The sequence below is a fragment of the Boleophthalmus pectinirostris genome, unplaced genomic scaffold (genome assembly GCF_026225935.1).
Source record: "Boleophthalmus pectinirostris isolate CB_2022bp ecotype Guang Dong unplaced genomic scaffold, ASM2622593v1 HiC_scaffold_2824, whole genome shotgun sequence".
NCBI lineage: Eukaryota > Metazoa > Chordata > Actinopteri > Gobiiformes > Gobiidae > Boleophthalmus > Boleophthalmus pectinirostris.
In genome coordinates, this window is record NW_026571289.1 from 403,361 (window position 1) to 419,622 (window position 16,262).

General features: G+C 47.5%; 1 protein-coding gene across 1 annotated transcript; it reads right to left on the reverse strand.

Annotated features, from left to right (window-relative positions):
* Positions 1-1,806: 1,806 nt before the first annotated feature.
* On the reverse strand, positions 1,807-14,661 carry LOC129410882 (scavenger receptor cysteine-rich type 1 protein M130-like). The gene is made up of 8 exons (XM_055159852.1): positions 14,272-14,661; positions 13,890-14,177; positions 9,375-9,651; positions 9,017-9,307; positions 4,128-4,406; positions 3,695-3,979; positions 2,513-2,615; positions 1,807-2,253 (listed from the first exon to the last, which is right to left on the reverse strand). Exons 3-7 carry the CDS (start codon positions 9,439-9,441, stop codon positions 2,518-2,520), a joined length of 1,020 nt encoding a protein of 339 aa, XP_055015827.1. The 5' UTR covers positions 9,442-9,651; positions 13,890-14,177; positions 14,272-14,661; the 3' UTR covers positions 1,807-2,253; positions 2,513-2,517.
* Between the last annotated feature and the right edge of the window lie 1,601 nt (positions 14,662-16,262).

A 16,262-nucleotide genomic window follows, 5' to 3' on the forward strand; every position in this document is an offset into this window, starting at 1 on the left:
AGAGGGTCACAGAGGGTCAGAGGGTCACAGAGGTTCACAGAGAGTCACAGAGAGTCACAGAGGGTTTGTGGATCATGATGTTCATGTTGTATTTGTACTGAGTCATTTTAATAGTGGGTTTGTACAGATCATACACTGACAGTCTGTGTTTCCTTTATATTAGGCTTATATAAGACTCCAGGCAGGTCTGTAGTATAAAGTATAAAACGATTCGATTCTTCACTGTTCCTCTGGAAATGACTCATCAGGATCAAACAAGGGAATTATCAAAAAAAAAGACGTGGATTATGTCTCGAGAACATAAACCACCAAGAGATTTCCAATGGTCCCATCAAGACAAACTCACGTCACTTTCATCTAGGTGTTTGTTATTTAAATAGTTTCATAGTTTATTTAATGAAAGAAGAACATTTACTGAACTAAAATGTCATTAATTTATGGAGGAAAACCTGCACTAGTTTATGATTCAACGAACCCACACTGGCTCCTGTGATCAACACGACGCACGAGTCGAAGAGTCTGTGAGCTGAACCTCGAAAGAATCGACCGTGAAAAGATCCTCACCAACATTAGAAAGATCCATTCGCAAAAAGAGATTAATTCTAGAAGACAAAGTTGTGGATAAACAAGACAATAAAGAAAACACTGGTCCTACGACGAGTGACATGTTTATATGTGCGTTCACACCAGAGCGTCACAAAACGCCCTCGACGTCTCTGTCTGGACGCCTTTACATTTGAATTTAGACGCCCCCGACGCCCCAGAAACAAGAAACAAGAACCTGCTCTTTTCCTGAAACGATGTCCAGACCAGACTGAGAGACTTTAGTGTTTTTATGACATAAAATCATCAGTGGAGGAAATCGACTCGACGACTGCGACGTGTTTAGATTTATACTCCACTAATGACCCTGGTCTAGTCCTGGTCTAGTCCTGGTCTAGTCTTGGTGTAGTCCTGGTCTAGTCTTGGTCTAGTCCTGGTGTAGTCCTGGTTCAGTCCTGGTGTAGTCCTGGTCTAGTCCCGGTCTAGTCCTGGTGTAGTCCTGGTCTAGTCCTGGCCTAGTCCTGGTTTAGTCCTGGTTTAGTCCTCATCTAGTCCTGGTATAATCTTGGTCTAGTCCTGGTTCAGTCCTGGTCTAGTCCCGGTCTAGTCTGGGTCTAGTTCTGGTGTAGTCCTGGTTCAGTTCTGGTGTAGTCCTGGTTCAGTCCTGGTGTAGTTCTGTGGTTCTGGTTTTCGGGTCTTTCTCTTTCTTCCTGATAAAAATGTCTCTGTGTCTCTGGATAAAGTTCAGCATTTTCCATTTTCTGGTGTCGACACCAAAACATCCTCGACGCGCCATGTCCACCGAGACTTTACATAGAAACTGGACGCTCTGGTGTGAACAGCCCCACACAGCCCTGATCCTGGTCCCTGATCCTGGTCCCTGATCCTGGTCCCTGATCCTGGTCCCTGATCCTGGTCCCTGATCCTGGTCCCTGATCCTGGTCCCCGCGCTGGACTCAACACCAGCATCCATCTCATGTTGGACATATTTGGAACTTCAGAGGGCGTTTCTAACCAAATACTTATTAATTTTCTGTGTAAATGAAATGTAAATGATCGTGGTGTTCGTCGCTCGGTGTTGGTAAATTCAGGACAACTGTCACTTAAGAAGGAATGTGGGATCTTAAAAACACTTTGTGAATCTGGCTCAGTCTCTCAGCAGCTTCTAAACGTGGAAGTTACAAACATTTTTTAAGAAGATTCATTAATGAGGCCCAGTGTGTCTTTAGTTTCTTTGACAACAAAAACAAAAACACAAGTGTGTTTCATTCAAATGTGTTCATTTTATTGGTCAAATGTAAATAGAACATTGAGCACATTTCTATAGTGACACTCTTTTTTATATGAAACTTTTAAGTGGCTCCACGAACAAAACGCCTCTGAAACTATGACTGTGTGAACAATATACAAATATATGAATGGAACACTCTGGCACGTGGTTATAGATCATTTTTTGAAAGAGTCTCGTCCCAGTGTGGGCGTGGTTCTGTCGGACGCTCCAGAGGATCAGATCTTCTATGATTTCTACGGGTCGTCTCATTTCAAACTAAAGCAAAGTTCTCTGGCCTTAACAGGAAGTAGACTGCACCTGGATCCTGTGCATCAGAATCATTTCAAACCAAAGCCTCAAGTCTGTGAACAGTGTGTAATGTTCTAAGATCAGATTTGAACTGACTGGAGTGAGTTTGTGAAACATCAGTAAAAGAAAATCTGAAAACACAAAACAGCCACAAAAGAAGGATTATAAAAAGAGTCACTAAACAATAGAACAAAACAGTGACTCTGTATTTACACAAATGGACTGAACATCCCTCACACCCGACCCGGTCCAAGTCCAGGACTCACACCCGACCCGGTCCAAGTCCAGGACTCACACCCGACCCGGTCTAAGTCCGGGACTCGCGCCCGACCCGGTCTGAGTCCGGGACTCGCGCCCGACCCGGTCTAAGTCCAAGGTCTCAGACCTGACCTGGTCTAAGGGCCAGTGTCCGGTCCAGGACTCAGGTGGATCTGATCAGGTCTATCTCCAGGTCCTCTGAGGTCCTCTCTCTGGCGCCCCTTCTGGCCCGGACCTGAAACAACAGGACACAGCAGATCCACACGTCACAAAACCAGGACCACAGACTGAAGAAGTTTTCTGAGGGAGCGTGACGACACCCACAGTGTTCAGCTCCAAATGAAGCTCATGGAGATTAAAAATTAAAAAAGAGAGACATAAATTAGAGAGAAGAGTGCGGAATGAAAACCTTTCAGTCATCTGCACAGTGAAACAGAACCTGGATTTAACAGAGTCAAAGTCGAGTCTGTCTCACATGTTCAGACTGTTCCAGGTTTTAGCTGCATGAACCTGAAACTCTGACTCCTCTTGTTTAGTCGTGACTCTGGGCACCAGCAGGAGTTGGTCCCTGAGGTCCTCAGAGTGTGAGATGTTCATATGACACTAACATGTCACAGATGGACTTTGGTGCTCAGACATGGAGACACTTGTACAAACAGAGACGTTTTAAAGTCTCTGAGCCACAGGAGCCAGAGCAGAGACCTGAGACCAGGACACATGTGCTCGGACTTCCTAGTTCGAGTCAGGACCCGAGCTGCAGTGTTCTGGATGTTCTGGATGTTCTGGATGTTCTGCAGCGTCTCACAGCTCGTTTGGAGAGACCAGTGAGCAGAACATCACAGTATCTAATCTACTGGAGACAAACTCATGGATAAGTTTCTCCAAGTCTGATTTAGACAGTAAACCTTTGATTTTTGCTATGTTTTTTAGATGGTAAAAGGCTGCAGATGTTATTGATTTGATGTGACTGTTAAAGTTCAAGTCTGAGTCCATTATTACCCTGAGATTTCTTGCCTGATTTGAAGGTTTTAGAGAGAGAGACTGGAGGTGATGCTGACACTGTCCCTTTGTTTCTGTGGACCAAACACTATGACTTCAGTCTTGTCAGAGTTTAGCTGGAGAAAGTTGTTTTGCCTCCACACACTGATCTGTTGGATGCAGTGACCAAGTAGCCACACTTTTACACACAAACTCAACTGGAGCCTGAGTCCATGGAGCCCAGAACTAGTTTCTAGTTGCTCCTCTAGAGTTGCTCCTCTAGAGCAACTAGAAAACACATCTGAGAGACATAAAAATGTAAGATCAGACTTTTACCTGAACACTTCACCTCCACACCCCAGGAAGAGGAGGATGAATAAGAGACACATTCTCTCACTGAAGACTCCTTCACACAGTCAGATCTGACTCTCCACACATCACTCTGTGGAAAACCATCTCTCTTTTCTCCATAAACAGCAGAACCACAGTCCAGGTCTCTGCACACAACAGCTGTGTCCTCCTGGTCCCAGCGTCCTAAAGGATCCACTCGTCTCCACTCTCTTTCGTGTTTCACCTCCACAGTCCCAGCACAGCGACTGGCTCCTCCCACCAACCTGAACGCTGAACAGACAAGAGACAGAGTGAAGCCCCGCCCCTTTATCTGAGCAGTGAAGCCCCGCCCCTTTACCTGAGCAGTGAAGCCCCGCCCCTTTACCTGAGCAGTGAAGCCCCGCCCCTTTACCTGAGCAGTGAAGCCCCGCCCCTTTACCTGAGCAGGTGAGGTTGACAGTGGCTCCAGAGGAGCAGGTGCTTGAGTTGGAGCGGGGACAGTCCATCAGAGCAGACTCATGTCCCTCACAGTGGAACGTCTGCCCCAGAGGAGAGAGCGCCCCCTGGAGGAGAGAAGGAGCCCCACAGTCCAGCTCCCTGCACAGCACCTCTGCCCCCCGCTGGTCCAAGTCCCCGTCACAGACCCCGGTCCAGGACCCGTCCCAGATCTGCACTGATCCTGAACACAGACCGGACCCCGAGACCAACCGCACCGAGTCTGTGGACACATGTGACATCATCACTCTGAACCAATAGGACGCACACATGTGTGACATCATCACTCTGAACCAATAGGACGCACACATGTGACATCATCACTCTGAACCAATAGGACACACACATGTGTGACATCATCACTCTGAACCAATAGGACGCACACATGTGTGACATCATCACTCTGAACCAATAGGACGCACACATGTGTGACATCATCACTCTGAACCAATAGGACGCACACATGTGTGACATCATCACTCTGAACCAATAGGACGCACACATGTGTGACATCATCACTCTGAACCAATAGGACGCACACATGTGTGACATCATCACTCTGAACCAATAGGACGCACACATGTGTGACATCATCACTCTGAACCAATAGGACGCACACATGTGTGACATCATCACTCTGAACCAATAGGACGCACACATGTGTGACATCATCACTCTGAACCAATAGGACGCACACATGTGTGACATCATCACTCTGAACCAATAGGACGCACACATGTGACATCATCACTCTGAACCAATAGGACACACACATGTGTGACATCATCACTCTGAACCAATAGGACGCACACATGTGTGATCATCACTCTGAACCAATAGGACACACACATGTGTGACATCATCACTCTGAACCAATAGGACGCACACATGTGTGACATCATCACTCTGAACCAATAGGACACACACATGTGTGACATCATCACTCTGAACCAATAGGACGCACACATGTGACATCATCACTCTGAACCAATAGGACACTTGTTGTGATCATGAGAGTTAAACACAAACTCAGAGGACGTGTCTCTTTTTTCTTTCCTCACTTCCTTCTTCTTGATTTCTCTCTTTGATTCTGCAGGAAATGGGTGAGGAAGTCCCGCCCACAGAGGAGACACAAGGAGCAGAGAGAAGAAGAGGAGAGACTCTGGGCTCCACATTAACCGTCGTCTTTTGGCCTCGGGCAACTACAAGTTTAGTTTGGGCAAGTGGTCTCCTCTGTGTAGTAGCCCGAGTGGGCAAGTGAAAGTACAGCCACACAAGTCTAGTCCCCCATTAATAATCATGAATTATTTGGTTGAAAAATGAAGGGACGGGTTGTCTGTTTGTAATCCCATTTTTCATTTCCGTGAAAGGGACGGGTAAGTCTTATGTTGTCACCGTGACCATTTTGTGAGACAGTGACAAGTGCTCACTTCATGTGTGTGACTGTGTGCGTCACGTCTCTCATTTTACCATCACGACTGCACACACATCTCCAGGAAACTTCAAACACATCAGAACAAGGAGCAAACTCAGGACTAAACCCAACTCCAACCAACATAAAGAGCAACTCCACAGAGTCTCCGTCAGGAAAGACGTCACACACACAAGAGCGTTCAATTCATAGTGAGACGGGTTTGGGTTCAACTCCACTGAGTGTGTTCACATGTACTCGAGTATCTGTGTGTGTGTGTGTGTGTGTGTGTGTGTGTGTTGTTAGTTGAATGTGTGTAAGTGTTTTTTGTTGTTATAAATCAGTTAAAAAGTCTTAAATGATCAAAGATGCTCCATGTTTATCTTTTGTCATATCTGTGCCATAGTTGCCATAGCGACCAGTGTAAATGTCCCGTCTCCTCTGATGGTGCATGTGCACAGGGACATGAGTATCCTGGTTTCTCTGAGCTCATGGAAACACTCTGTCCAGAACAGTGTCATAACCGGGATCCTGCTGCACATGTAAACGCACTGACACTTCCACTTTACAAATGAAACACATTTAAGCCTGGGCGCCAGTCGACGGGGCCTCGACGACCGGATCTCTGGACATGGAAACTGTGGCTCTGGGGACATGGAATGTCACCTCGCTGGGGGGGAAGGAGCCTGAGCTTGTGCCAGAGGTTGAGTGTTACTGACTAGATATAGTCGGCCTCACCTCCACGCACAGTTTGGGCTCTGGAACCCAACTCCTTGAGAGGGGTTGGACCCTCTGGTGTTGGCCGCGGGGAGCGGCGGCGGGCTGGTGTTGGGGGGTGGGCTGGTGTTGGGGGGGTGGAGCTGGTGGTGGGGGGGTGGAGCTGGTGTGGGCTCATTGCCCCACTGCTCAGCCACTGTGTGTTGGAGTTCACCCTGGTGAACGAGAGGGTCGTGTCCCTGCATCTTCAGGTCGGGGACAGGTCTCTCACTGTGGTGTCGGCCTACGGGCCGAACAGCAGTGCAGAGTACTCGAGTACCCGGCCTTCTTGGAGTCCCTGGGAGGGGTACTAGACAGTGCACCGACCGGGGACTCCGTTGTTCTCCTGGGGGACTTCAACGCCCACGTGGGCAACGACAGTGACACTTGGAGAGGGGTGATTGGGAGGAACGGCCTCCCCGATCTGAACCCGAGCGGTGTTCTGTTATTGGACTTCTGTGCTAGTCACAGTTTGTCCATAACCAACACCATGTTCGAGCACAAGGGTGTCCATAAGTGCACGTGGCACCAGGACACCCTAGGCCGGAGGTCGATGATCGACTTTGTAGTCGTGTCATCTGACCTCCGGCCGCGTGTCTTGGACACTCGGGTGAAGAGAGGGGCTGAGCTGTCAACTGATCACCACCTGGTTGTGAGTTGGATTCGCTGGCGGAGGAGGAAGCCGGAAAGACCTGGCAGGCCCAAGCGTGTAGTGAGGGTCTGTTGGGAACGTCTGGCGGAGCCTCTGTCAGAGGGACTTTCAACTCGCACCTCCAGGAGGACTTCTCCCGGATTCCGGGGGAGGCTGGAGATATGGAGTCCGAGTGGGCTTCATTCTCAGCCTCTATTGTCGATGCGGCTGCTCGGAGCTGTGGGCGTAAGGTCTGTGGTGCCTGTCGCTGCGGCAATCCCCGAACCCGGTGGTGGACATCGGAAGTAAGGGATGCCGTCAGGCTAAAGAAGGAGTCCTATCGGGCCTTGTTGGCTCGGGGGACTCCTGAGGCAGCTGATGGTACCGGCGGGCCAAGCGTGCTGCAGCTCGTGCGGTCGCGGAGGCAAAAACTCGGAGCTGGGAGGAGTTCGGGGAGAACATGGAGGAGGACTATCGGACGGCCTCAAGGAAAATCTGTCAAACCGGCGCCTCAGGAGGGGGAAGCAGTTCTTCACCAACACTGTTTACAGTGCAGGGGGAGAACTGTTCACCTTGACTGAGGACGTTGTCCGGCGGTGGAAGGAAACCTTTGAGGATCTCCTCAATCCCACCGTCACGTCTTCCGAGGAGGAAGTCGAGGCTGGGAACTTGGAGGTGGACTCATCCATCACGCTGGCTGAAGTCACTGAGGTGGTTAAAGCTCCTTGGTGGCAAGGCTCCGGGGGTTGAGATCCATCTTGAGTATCTTAAGTCTCTGGATGTTGTGGGTCTTGGCTGACACGCCTCTTCAACATCGTGTGGCGGTCGGGGACAGTACCTCTGGACTGGCAAACCGGGGTGGTGGTCCCTCTGTATAAGAAGGGGGACCGGAGGGTGTGTTCCAAATACAGGGGAATCACATTCCTCAGCCTTCATGGTAAGGTCTATGCCAGGGACTGGAGAAGAGAATCCGGCTGATAGTCCAACCTTGGATCCAGGAAGAGCAGTGTGGTTTTCATCCCGGTCGTGAGGTCATGGTTTTCGACCGAAAAAAGGTGTCTTGTCCTCTCCGGGTGGGTGGAGAGTCTTTGCCTCAAGTGGAGGAGTTCAAGTATCTCGGGGTCTTGTTCTCGAGTGAGGGAAGGACGGAACGTGAGATTGACAGGTGGATCGGTGCAGCTTCAGCAGTGATGCGGTCGCTGTATCGGACCGTTGTGGTGAAGAGGAGCTGAGTCGAAAGGTGAAGCTCTCGATTTACTGGTCAGTCTTTGTTCCTACTCTCACCTCTGGTCATGAGCTCTGGGTAGTGACCGAAAGGACGAGATCGTGGATACAAGCGGCCGAAATGAGTTTCGTCCGCAGGGTGGCTGGGCGTCTCCCTTAGAGATAGGGTGAGGAGCTCAGTCACACAGGAGGAGCTCGGAGTAGAGCCGCTGCTCCTCCACATCGAGAGGAGCCAGTTGAGGCTCGGGCATCTGTTTCGGATGCCTCCTGGGCGCCTCCCTCGGGAGGTGTTCCGGGCATGTCCCACCGGGAGGAGGGACTATGTCTCTGGACTGGCCTGGGAACACCTCGGGAGCTGGAGGACGTGTCTGGGGTGAAGGAAGTCGGGGAGTCCCTGCTTAGGCTGTTGCCCCCGCGACCCGACCCCGGATAAGCGGAAGGAAATGGATGGATGGATGGACACATTTAAGACAAAAGCAGCTTTATTTTCTCATCTATGACGTCATCAGAGACACAACTTTGTCTAAACGGATCTTTTATGTAGAATCCATTTACAACAAGAATCAAACACACACACACACTCCCAGCATCGTCCATCACAAACACACAGGTTTACTCCATCTCCAGAGAATCAGCAAAGAGAACATGAGACAGTCTGTCACTGTCACTGCTGCACACAATCTACAAGATTCAACTATTAAAGCAGAGCTCTGCTGCAAAAGGGACTTTTCACACATTTAACCATGTCACACATGTTTCCTTTCTTCTATTTGGACACATTCAACCTGAACATTTACAAAAACACTTTTACCTGAACACTTCACCTCCAGACCCGAGGAAGAGGAATAGTAGGACGGACCCCGGGCACATTCTCTCACTGATGCCTTCTTCACACAGTCAGGTCTGACAAACCACATACGACTCTGTGGAAAACCATCTCTCTTTTCTCCATAAACAGCAGAGCCACAGTCCAGGTCTCTGCACACACCAGCTACAGCCTCCTGGTCCCAGCGTCCAGAGGGATTCACTCGTCTCCACTCTCCTCTGTGTTTCACCTCCACAGTCCCAACACAGCGACTGGCTCCTCCCACCAACCTGAGCTCTGAACAGACAAGAGACAGAGTGAAGCCTCGCCCCTTTACCTGAGCACTGAAGCCCCGCCCCTTTACCTGAGCAGGTGAGGTTGACAGTGGCTCCAGAGGAGCAGGTGCTTGAGTTGGAGCGGGGACAGTCCATCAGAGCAGACTCATGTCCCTCACAGTGGAACGTCTGCCCCAGAGGAGAGAGCGCCCCCTGGAGGAGAGAAGGAGCCCCACAGTCCAGCTCCCTGCACAGCACCTCTGCCCCCGCTGGTCCAAGTCCCGTCACAGACCCCGGTCCAGGACCCGTCCCAGATCTGCACTGATCCTGAACACAGACCGGACCCCGAGACCAACCGCACCGACTCTGTGGACACACATGTGACATCATCACTCTGAACCAATAGGACGCACACATGTGTGACATCATCACTCTGAACCAATAGGACGCACACATGTGTGACATCATCACTCTGAACCAATAGGACGCACACATGTGTGACATCATCACTCTGAACCAATAGGACGCACACATGTGTGACATCATCACTCTGAACCAATAGGACGCACACATGTGTGACATCATCACTCTGAACCAATAGGACGCACACATGTGTGACATCATCACTCTGAACCAATAGGACACTTGTTGTGTTCATGATGAGGATGAGTAAGTCCCGCCCACAGAGGAGACACAAGGAGGAGACATGAGTTGAGGGTGAATGGGTCTTTCCTGAGGCGCTGGTTCTGATCTAAATAATCCTATAATGTGTCCAGTCTGGCGCCCCCTAGTGCCTCCGCTCAGTTTCATTTCTCTCCAGCTCTAGGTCAGGAGTCAGAAAACACTAGACGATTTGGAAAAACTCCAGAAGTGTGAGTCCAGACACCAGCCAATCAGACATTCTGTGTTCCCAAATCGAGGATTTAAAGTCGGAACAAAGAGAATGTTTGGTGAATTTTATCAAGGGGAAAGATGTTTTTGGATCAGTCTGTATGAAATCAGCCGTTTTCAATGAATCTCCCCATGAACCATCTCAGATTTGGCAGAAAATATTTCTAAAAATTTCTAAAATTACCAAATGAAAGTGTAGGGAAAGGTGCCTGTTCAGGGCCTGCTCCCCCATTCTGACAGAATCCACAAACCCGGAACCTGGAGAAGTCGGATCTGTCTGACTGCCTCTTGGTATTTACATCCCCAAGAGAACTGATCTTCTGTGTTTTCACACCTCACTTCCCCCCACGCAAAGTGGGACATGAATCAGAATGGGACATTATCATGGCTCTGCTAAAGTGATAAGGACTGTGAAATAATGACACTCCTCATTTTGCTTTGAAGAAACAGACCCACATCATCTACATACCAGACCATCAGGTGCCAATGCTTGGACCGGTTAAAACCGCGATGGACAGCGGTTGCCACCTTTTGGACTAACGAAGGACTGGATTAAACTCATCTTGATAACTAGTTAAAAATGTTTTTAACTGTGTTCTATATAAGGCTCATGTTGATGCAAGATAAGTACGCCACATTGTTTAATTCATGTGTTCATGGTCTCTTGTGTGTATTTCCTGTCACGTTCCCACGGAGGTATTTGCGGTAACTTCACCCATTTTTTTATTTACTTATATCAGTCTATTCAGGGTCGGGGTGTGAACCCACGATTAAACTTTGAGTGAAATCGGCCAAAGTTTGTGCAAATTATCAGTCGTTGAAGTTTGATGGTGAGCCCTAAAAACAAACCTGAAATTTGCATCGTTGCCACGGCAACACCGTTTGACCTTTTAAAAAGCTTTTAACAACTTTTAATGTCCCACTTGTCTAGATGATACAGAATGATTCTGTCTGGGTCAAACGCCCAAGGACGAGTTCGTTCAAGTACAAGGACAGGTCGCACGATCAATCCAATATGGCCGACTTCCTGTTGGTTGCTTAGCAACCGCGTAATATACTTTTTTGTTCCTATTCCCATGATGCATCTGTGTACCAAATTTGGTTTGGCTACGCCAAAGTTTTTGTCGGGCCTATTGGCAAGGGCAGATGTTTGGCCTGTCGCCATGGCAACACGATGGGAAATGGCATGGGGTCGTCATTGACTTTTTTGATCAAGACCATGTCATGAATCTGTGTACCAAATTTTATATGTCTACAACAAAGTAAATGTTTGCACTACCATGCAATTTCCCTAGGGGGCGCTATTGCGCCCATCTGAGATTTTCTTATATATACATCTGTTCAGGGTCGAGGTGTGAACCCGCGATTAAAATTTGAATGAAATCGGCCAAAGTTTGTGCCAGAATTTGTAGATTTTACCAAAGGAGAGTTTATGTCATCGCTATGGCAACGCCATAAAAAATATGACATGGGTGTCACTGACTTTTGGATCAGGATGCCAAAAGGGAATTTTGTGCAAAATTTCTGAAACTTTTGAACAACTATTTGGGAACAAATGATTTTCTTCCATATTAAATTTTGTTTCAATCTATAGGGGGCGCTAATGCACCAAATTCATAATTTTCACATGAAGTAGCTTCAGGGCAGAGAGTTTAACAAATGTTTCAAATGTCATTGAAATCGGAGTTCGTTTGAGCAAATGGGAGCAATTTGTAAATGTCCAAAATTGTGTGCATTTTTTGTTGCTTCACTGCTCAGAGATCGTAAGACGTGTGTGAACAATTTGGATAACTTTTATTGTTCTACGTCTTGAGATGATGTGGACCAAATTTGAGCTCGTTGGGGTGAACGCCCTCGGAGGAGTTCGTAACAGCTTAGCAAACTTTCAGCCAATATTACTGCCCCCTAGTGGAGCACACGGTGTTGGCGTAATAATATTTTTTCCTTGTCTTGACATGATCGACGTCTGTGTCAAATTTCATGATTGTACATGCAAATTTTTTTTGTGTCATTCGTATTCCCTAATGCATTTTTGAGTCGTTTGGGGCTGACGAGCCATTTTATTTCTGTTTGGAAAATGAAAATAGCAAAAAGTTAGAGAAGCGCGAGTTTTACCAGATGGAAAAATTTCAGGACTTTTCGTCATTGTTCAGTGGGAGAAAAATGGGTGAGTTGGTTCGGAGAAAAACCAACTGATACGAGAACAATGTTCCGCTTTTTTTTGGCCGACAAACTATACATTTTCAGAAACCTCAGGCGCATTGCTACGTGATGGCGAGGGTCCCTGGTCACTACGGGCGAGTCACGTCACGCCATGCCATTTTTCGGCCACTTGGAGCATCGCTTTGTGATACTAATAGGCCCTTCGCCGGCCTCTGGAGCTTGGGCCTAATAAATGAAAATAAGACGTGCTAAACTTGTTGGAATAAAAGAGCAAACATGGGACTCCATCTCTTCATGAAGAACTCTCTGTTAAGTCTTAAAGAATAAGTGATTTGCTCCATCGATAAATCTCTCACCTTTTCAATCCATATATGATAAGTGGGCGGGTCAGGGCACAACCATTTAATAGTTATACATTTAAGTGCAGCAGTCAGTATGATTCTTCAGAGATATTTTTTATCGTTTCCTCCAAAACCTTCTGGGATTAACCCTCAAATGGCGAGCTGTGGTTCTTTAACAAATGATGGCTGAAATACTGTACTGAGAGCTGCAAAAACATCACTCCAGAACAGACCGATCTTTGGACAAGTCCAAAATCTGTGAGTGTGAGTTCCTAGGTAGACACCACAGTTTCACCAGCAGGTATCAGGATTTACAGGATTCATTTTAGCTGTGATCTCTGGTGTCCTGAAAAATCTTGTTATTATTTTCCATTTCAACTCCCTCCACAGACCAGTGTCTTTATTTTTAACATGTGCGGCACAACATCACAACAGAAAGATCCTGCGTTTTATCCAACAAGACACTGGAAGTGAACTCAACAGGAAGTGCATACCCGAAAAATAAAACCATCCACAGAACAAAATAAAGTGCATAATAAAGTTATAATAAAATAATATTGTGTACGAAAACACAAATCTAACAGTGGTACATTGTTTGGAAAAGTGTCATTAATCCTTTGAGAAAATTCAACTATTAACTCTGTACAAAATTATGAAAAAGTTTTGTTTGCATTATTTATTCTATTTTTATTTGAGGAAGATCATTTGTTTTCTCACAAAGAAACACCTTTTCATGGTGAATAAGTAAAGCAACAAAAGTTAAGAAAGTTTTCATGGAAACTGATCAAAGGCAAATTACATTTGTAAAACTCACTGTGTTAAATCACAAAGTCTCTGATTCTGTAACCAGGAGACTCACAGACTCAGGAGCGTTGGATTCAAAGTGAGAGGGGTTTGGGTTCAAATCAGAGACACAACTTTGTCTAAACGGATCTTTTATGTAGAATCCATTTACAACAAGAATCAAACACACACACACTCCCAGCATCGTCCATCACAAACACACAGGTTTACTCCATCTCCAGAGAATCAGCAAAGAGAACATGAGACAGTCTGTCACTGTCACTGCTGCACACAATCTACAAGATTCAACTATTAAAGCAGAACTCTGCTGCAAAAGGGACTTTTCACACATTTAACCATGTCACACATGTTTCCTTTCTTCTATTTGGACACATTCAACCTGAACATTTACAAAAACACTTTTACCTGAACACTTCACCTCCAGACCCCAGGGAGAGGAAGAAGATGAATCAGAGACACATTCTCTCACTGAAGACTCCTTCACACAGTCAGATGTGACCCTCCACACACGACTCTGTGGAAAATCATCTCTGTGTTCTCCATAAACAGCAGAACCACAGTCCAGGTCTCTGCACACACCAACTGTGTCCTTCTGGTGCCAGCGTCCAAAAGTCTCCACTCGTCTCCACTCTCCTCTGTGTTTCACCTCCACAGTCCCAGCACAGCGACTGGCTCCTCCCACCAACCTGAGCTCTGAAGAGACAAGAGACAGAGTGAAGCCCCGCCCCTTTACCTGAGCAGTGAAGCCCCGCCCCTTTACCTGAGCACTGAAGCCCCGCCCCTTTACCTGAGCAGGTGAGGTTGGACAGTGGCTCCAGAGGAGCAGGTGCTTGAGTTGGAGCGGGGACAGTCCATCAGAGCAGACTCATGTCCCTCACAGTGGAACGTCTGCCCCAGAGGAGAGAGCGCCCCCTGGAGGAGAGAAGGAGCCCCACAGTCCAGCTCCCTGCACAGCACCTCTGCCCCCCGCTGGTCCAAGTCCCCGTCACAGACCCCGGTCCAGGACCCGTCCCAGATCTGCACTGATCCTGAACACAGACCGGACCCCGAGACCAACCGCACCGACTCTGTGGACACACATGTGACATCATCACTCTGAACCAATAGGACGCACACATGTGTGACATCATCACTCTGAACCAATAGGACGCACACATGTGTGACATCATCACTCTGAACCAATAGGACGCACACATGTGACATCATCACTCTGAACCAATAGGACGCACACATGTGTGACATTCACACACATGTGTGACTGACATCTCACTCTGAACAATAGGACGCCACACATGTGTGACATCATCACTCTGAACCAATAGGACGCACACATGTGTGACACATCACCTGAACCAATAGGACACTCACCAATAGGACACTTGTTGTGATCATGAGAGTTAAACACAAACTCAGAGGACGTGTCTCTTTTTTCTTTCCTCACTTCCTTCTTCTTGATTTCTCTCTTTGATTCTGCAGGAAATGGGTGAGGAAGTCCCGCCCACAGAGGAGACACAAGGAGCAGAGAGAAGAAGAGGAGAGACTCTGGGCTCCACATTAACCGTCGTCTTTTGGCCTCGGGCAACTACAAGTTTAGTTTGGGCAAGTGGTCTCCTCTGTGTAGTAGCCCGAGTGGGCAAGTGAAAGTACAGCCACACAAGTCTAGTCCCCCATTAATAATCATGAATTATTTGGTTGAAAAATGAAGGGACGGGTTGTCTGTTTGTAATCCCATTTTTCATTTCCGTGAAAGGGACGGGTAAGTCTTATGTTGTCACCGTGACCATTTTGTGAGACAGTGACAAGTGCTCACTTCATGTGTGCGACTGTGTGCGTCACGTCTCTCATTTTACCATCACGACTGCACACACATCTCCAGGAAACTTCAAACACATCAGAACAAGGAGCAAACTCAGGACTAAACCCAACTCCAACCAACATAAAGAGCAACTCCACAGTGTCTCCGTCAGGAAAGACGTCACACACACAAGAGCGTTCAATTCATAGTGAGACGGGTTTGGGTTCAACTCCACTGAGTGTGTTCACATGTACTTAAATCAAATCAAATCAAACTTTATTTATAAAGCGCTTTTCATACAAAACTGTATGTGACGGAGTCAGTCCGTCTACGAGTTTAGGTGACGTTTTTCCCCCTACACGTAACCGCGGTCTGCACTGACATGCCCGCACACACACACACTGATTCATCCCGCACACACGAGTTCATTCCCCGTTTCCCCGCTGTTTCATTCATTCGCGCCGTATTCACTATTATCACCTTTTCCCCTCTTTCCTCCGATACTAATTCTTCAAGGCTGCACACTTGAGCGCGTTAGAGCAATTTATTTCATACTTGTCTCTTACCTGTCCGATGACGCCGTCTCTCTCTCCTCCGACACGGCGCCTCTGCCAAACCGAGCCACTGTTTCCTGGTAGTTGAAATAGACGCTGTTCGTGTCGTGGTGCAGACCATGTGACGCACATTATGTAATACAATTTTCTTTACGTTTTGCAGGCATTATTTTTGACATTAAATGTACATTATTACTGTGTGCTCAACGTAGCATAGACAAGGTAGGTTTATGGTTAAATTGTTTGTCTTTATAATGATTTTGATGTGTTGCTCAGTGGGAGGAGTCAGGTGGTTTAAAGGGGAGCCGTTTCTGGCTGTTAATCAGTCTGCCACCGGTTACAGAGCAGGTAACGTCGGTGTGCTGCACAGAATCTTAAAGGGGACAGTTAACACTGAACTCGACCCTGTTTCTTTGTTGTAAATACTTT